Raw genomic sequence first — 5,238 nt, 5'->3', positions numbered from 1 at the left:
ATTAAATCAACTATTGGACCAGTTTCAAGAGTATTAGAAGATGCTAAAATAGATAAAAGTAGTATTGATGAAGTAGTATTGATAGGAGGAAGTACAAGAATTCCAAAAGTCGTTGAGATATTAAAAGAATTTTTCAATGGGAAAGAACCAAATAAAAGTATTAATCCAGATGAAGCAGTTGCGTATGGAGCAGCAGTACAAGCAGCTATATTAACAGGAACCGGAGGGAAAGCAACAGAAGATGTGTTATTACTTGATGTTGCACCACTTACACTTGGAATAGAAACAGCAGGAGGAGTTATGACAGCATTAATTCCTAGAAATTCAACAATTCCAGCAAAGAAATCCGAAATATTTTCTACATATGCAGATAATCAAGCAGAAGTATTAATTCAAGTATTTGAAGGAGAAGCATCAATGACAAAACATTGTAATTTACTTGGAAGATTTGAGTTAACAGGAATAGCACCAGCACCACGAGGAGTACCACAAATCGAAGTTACATTTGACATTGATGCAAATGGAATATTAAATGTAACAGCAGAAGATAAAAGTAGTGGAAAGAAGAATAAAATTACTATTACAAATGACAAAGGAAGATTAAGTAAAGAAGATATTGATAAAATGATAAGAGAAGCAGAGAAATATAAAGCAGAAGATGAAGAGAATAAGGCACGAATTGAAGCAAAGAATCAAATAGAAAATATGTGTTATTCAATGAAGAATAGTATTAAAGAAATGGGAGATAAAATAAGTGAAGAAGATAAGAAGAAAGCAGAAGAAATAATAGAAAAGAATTTAAAATGGGTTGATAACAATCAAAATGGAAGTAAAGAAGAATATGAGAAGAAAAAGGAAGAAGTTGAAAAAGAAATTGGAGAGATTTATTCAAAAATAACTCAAGGAGGAAGAGGATTTACAGGAACTAGAAGCACAGAAAAAGAAAATAAAGGACCAAGGATTGAAGAAGTTGATTAAATAAAGAAGAAAAGAATATGTACAAATAATAAGAAAAGTAATTAATTAAAATTATTTGGTTAATAAATAAAATAATAAAAAATATAATAAAGAATAATAAAATAAAAGTATTTTAATTAAAATAATTTGTTAAATTCATTAATACTCATTTGTTAAATTTTCTTTTATAACAATAATGAATATTCAAATTGTTATGTTAACTTAATGAATCATCAAATGATAATATTCAATAATGAATAGAATATATATGAATATGATATAATTGTAATACATTTAATTTTATTTAAATGTATTAATAAAATCATTCATTAATTGAAAATAGTAAGACAGTAATAAGTTTATTAACAATATTAATTGTATAATAAAGATATTAAAAATATATTAAATGTATAATATTAGATTAATGAATAATAATTAAATAATTAAATACTTTAGAAATATTAATGAAATTCATTTCATACTTTATTATTTTTCATTTTAATATTGATATTAATGTTTTATAATATTAAATGTTTATTGTTTATGTTATTTTGAATATTATTTATTTCATTTGATTTTTGATAAATTTCATTTATTTTTATTGATTTTCAGACTCATCAAAATACTCTTTTTATTCATATATTTAACTTTATACGAAATAATAAATGATAGATTATATTTTTAATTTTATGCTAAAATATTATATTTATTCAATTTGCATAATTATAAATTATAATTATTACCAATATTAATATATTTATTGTTGAAGTTAAATTTAAATAGTTTAGTTCATTTGATTATATTATTTATTTTTATTATATAATTATCGTTAAGTAATTTAGAAGAAGTACTTTTATTAATGTTGGTTATGAAATTATTAATCCATTATCTAAAATTAAATTATGATTTATATCTATGAATTTGTTGTTTAATAAAAAGTAAAAATAATAAGTAAGATATTAATATAAAAATATAGATATAATTATATTGAATGAAATTTAAAATAGTTATAAAATTCTAGGATTAATTGGAATTATTATTTTTTAGATAATCAAAAATAATTAATATGGTTAATTGAAACTATTTAATAGAAATAATAATTGAATAATGTTTTAGTTCAATATATTGATGATGAATAAGAATCAAAATGGTAATTCTTATTTAATATTATTAATTGTAAGATATATTTATATTTTATTATATTAACTGAAATAATTTCAATTATTGATACTATTAATTTATAACAATAAGATTAATTATAACATTGAACAAAATATATTGTTTGTAATGATATTTATCTATATAATAAGATTGATTTTATGAATAAAAATTTTTCATTAATATGATTAATTTATTATAGATCCTTTTCCAATGCAGGAAATACAACAAATTTTAATGCCATGGCTATTGTGTAAAACCTTAGAGTCTTGTAAAGAAAAGCAAACAAGACATAGAAATCCAATGTCATACAATAAAAAAAGAAATGTCAATAGCAATAAATGGCATAACAATTATAATAATAAAGGTAAACGATACACCAAGGAAAAAGGGTTTAGAAGACGAAAGACACAAAGAAAAACAAATAAAAAACAAGGTAAATACAATAATAATAAAGATTATACAAATAACAAATACAAATGGCTAACAATAAATGAGATACAAGAAAGAATAAAAAGAATAACAAATGAATTGAAAGAAGGAGAATACGAAGAAATACTTAAAAAATATGAAGGTAAGAGGAAAAGATGGTATGATATCTTCAAGAAGTATATTCAATTAAAAAGAAAAAGGTAATTGAAAAGACGAAAGAAGAGTTTAAAGAAAAAACAAAAGATTGGGAAGAAAAAGACATTAAGGCTATAGAAGCAGAAATTAAAAACAAAAACCCAATTAAAGAAATGAATGATAGATGTGAAATTGCAAGAATAATAAATGAAACAGAAAGTATAAAGAAAATACAAGAAGAAACAAAAAAATAAAGAAGAAAAGATAGAAGAAGAAAAAGAAAAAGAAGAAATACTTGCTCTGAAAAATCAAATTACTGAATTAAAAGAAAAAGTTAAAGAATTCAGTATGAAAAGAATGGAAGAAGAACAAGCGATTTCAGAAGAAATGATGAGAAAAGCAAAAGAAATAGTTAGGAAAGAATTTGAAGAAGAAATTCCAGAAATGAAAACACAAATTAAAAAGATTCAAACGAATTATGAAGAAATGAAGAAAGAAAATGAAAAATTAGAAGAAGAAAACTTAAAACTACAAGGAAAAATAAATGAGATAGAAGGAAAGAAAATCACAGAAGTAAATAATAAAGAAGAAAAAATCCTTGTATCCAAGCTAATAAAAAGAAGATGGAAAAAGAAAATGAAGAAATGAAAGAAGAAATTGAAAAGCTAAAAAAGAGATACAAAACGCTAGAACAAAATGCAAACACACTAGAGAAGAAAATTGAAATGATAGAGGAAAATACTAAAGAATTAAAGAAAGAAATAAGAGATAAAGAAAAACAAATCTCTGAATATCAAGAAATTGCAATTAAAAACCAATAAATTGCAGAAATAACAAGAGAAGAATTAGACAACACACAAAAAGAAAATGAAGCACAAAAACAAATAATATCAAAACAACAAGATGATATTGAAAATTTTATCTCACAGAAGGAACTAGAGAAGAAGAAAACGATGACACTTGTGATAAATACACAACCAGTACTGAGGAAAACATCATCAGGAACGATGGAGATGAACGAAAATACTCCTATGAAAAAGACAGTAGTGGAAATCGAAGAGAAAAGCAAAGCATTGATTGTCAAAAAACAAGAAAGTATAAAGAAAATACAAGAAGAAACACAACAAAAGAAATAGAAATTTAATTGAAGTGATGTATTGTTTTGAATTAATTTGTTAAATAAGAAATTAAGAAAAGAAGAAAAGAAGAAAAGAAGAAATAAAAAATATAATAAAAGTAATAAATATCAATGTCAATAATGAAAATGAATATATTAAATATATTAAAATATCACATAAAATAAAAGAAAGTATTAAACAATACATTAAAGTGAAAGTAAATGATATAATAGAAAGAAGAGTAGAGTGTAATTCAATAATAAAAAACATCATATTAAAGAATAACTCTACAGAAATTGATGAAGAATATCTTAACACTCTCATCAATAAAATAAAAGAAATGAAAATAGAAAAATGTACAAACATTAATTACTACTTTCAAAGAAAAGAAGCTGACCGATTAATAATGGAAATTAATAATAGATTGGATAATATCAAGAAGCAGAATGCAGGATCTGCAAGATGATATGAAGATGATTTCAATTTATATGCACCTCTATCTCCAAAATAAAATAATAGGAGATAAATTTGATGAAATAAAAGAAATATAAATAAAATCAATAGACTAGAAGATCTAATTAAATGAAGAAAAATGCACAGAATCAAATACAACAAGAAATTAAAAGAACAAAAAGAAGAAAATATTAAAAATAAAGTACTAGAACGAATAAAATACCTAAAATATATGATGATTAATGAAATAAAATGAATAAGAAAACATCAGAAATAATGGAAATAAAATGATGAATGAATCTAATAAAAAGAATTGAAGAAAGATAAAATGAAATATACCAAAATAACAATGTTACAATAGAATAAATGAAATTGTATAAAAAACCAAATTGATGACAAATAAAGATAAATTGAAAATAAAACAAAATACTATGTTGAATAAGAAGTACAGAAATTATGATAATGTCATAATAACAATAAATGACATAAATTTCAATTTAATGAAAATAAATAATTAGAAATATTCATTAACACAATATAAAAGTAGTAAAAGAAAAGACAATGAATATGTACTAAATAAAAGCGGATTAATAAATGATATGACTAATGATTTATATCACAATATCAATTGAGAGTGTTGGAAAAAGGAATATGTACAAGGAATTAAAGAATAAGCTGATGAAAATTGAGAAATTAAGAGATTTCAAATAATTGAAATAATAATTTCAATAAACAGTTTAGTACATACTGAAAACATTAGAATAAATGAAAAAATAAAAATTGAAATTGACATTTTTAAATAAGTTAAAAACCATGTTATTAAAACCATGCTAAATGTTATTAGATAGTGGCTCTACCACAATCAAACATACTATATAGATGCTCTATAAAATGCCAAATCGATGAAATTCATCTCCCTGAGTCAGAAATAACAGAAACCAAATCTATTAATACATAATTAATTGTATGTTTAAATTTGATAATT

The 5,238-nt window shown here is 22.2% G+C and overlaps 1 protein-coding gene across 1 annotated transcript, besides 2 other annotated features; it reads left to right on the top strand.

Annotated features, from left to right (window-relative positions):
* Positions 1-978, top strand: EHI_112590 (heat shock protein 70 family; the record flags this gene model as incomplete). The annotated part of the gene is made up of 1 exon (XM_001914350.1): positions 1-978. A coding segment is annotated over one exon (978 nt), but the record flags the coding sequence as incomplete, so codon positions are not given.
* A 1,337-nt stretch (positions 979-2,315) lies between these two features.
* Positions 2,316-4,774: a repeat region.
* A 27-nt stretch (positions 4,775-4,801) lies between these two features.
* Positions 4,802-5,218: a repeat region.
* Positions 5,219-5,238: the final 20 nt, after the last annotated feature.

The sequence above is a fragment of the Entamoeba histolytica genome, genomic scaffold (assembly GCF_000208925.1).
Source record: "Entamoeba histolytica HM-1:IMSS scf_1104750517983 genomic scaffold, whole genome shotgun sequence".
Lineage (NCBI taxonomy): Eukaryota > Evosea > Mastigamoebida > Endamoebidae > Entamoeba > Entamoeba histolytica.
This window is presented reverse-complemented; position numbering and strand designations above follow the sequence as displayed.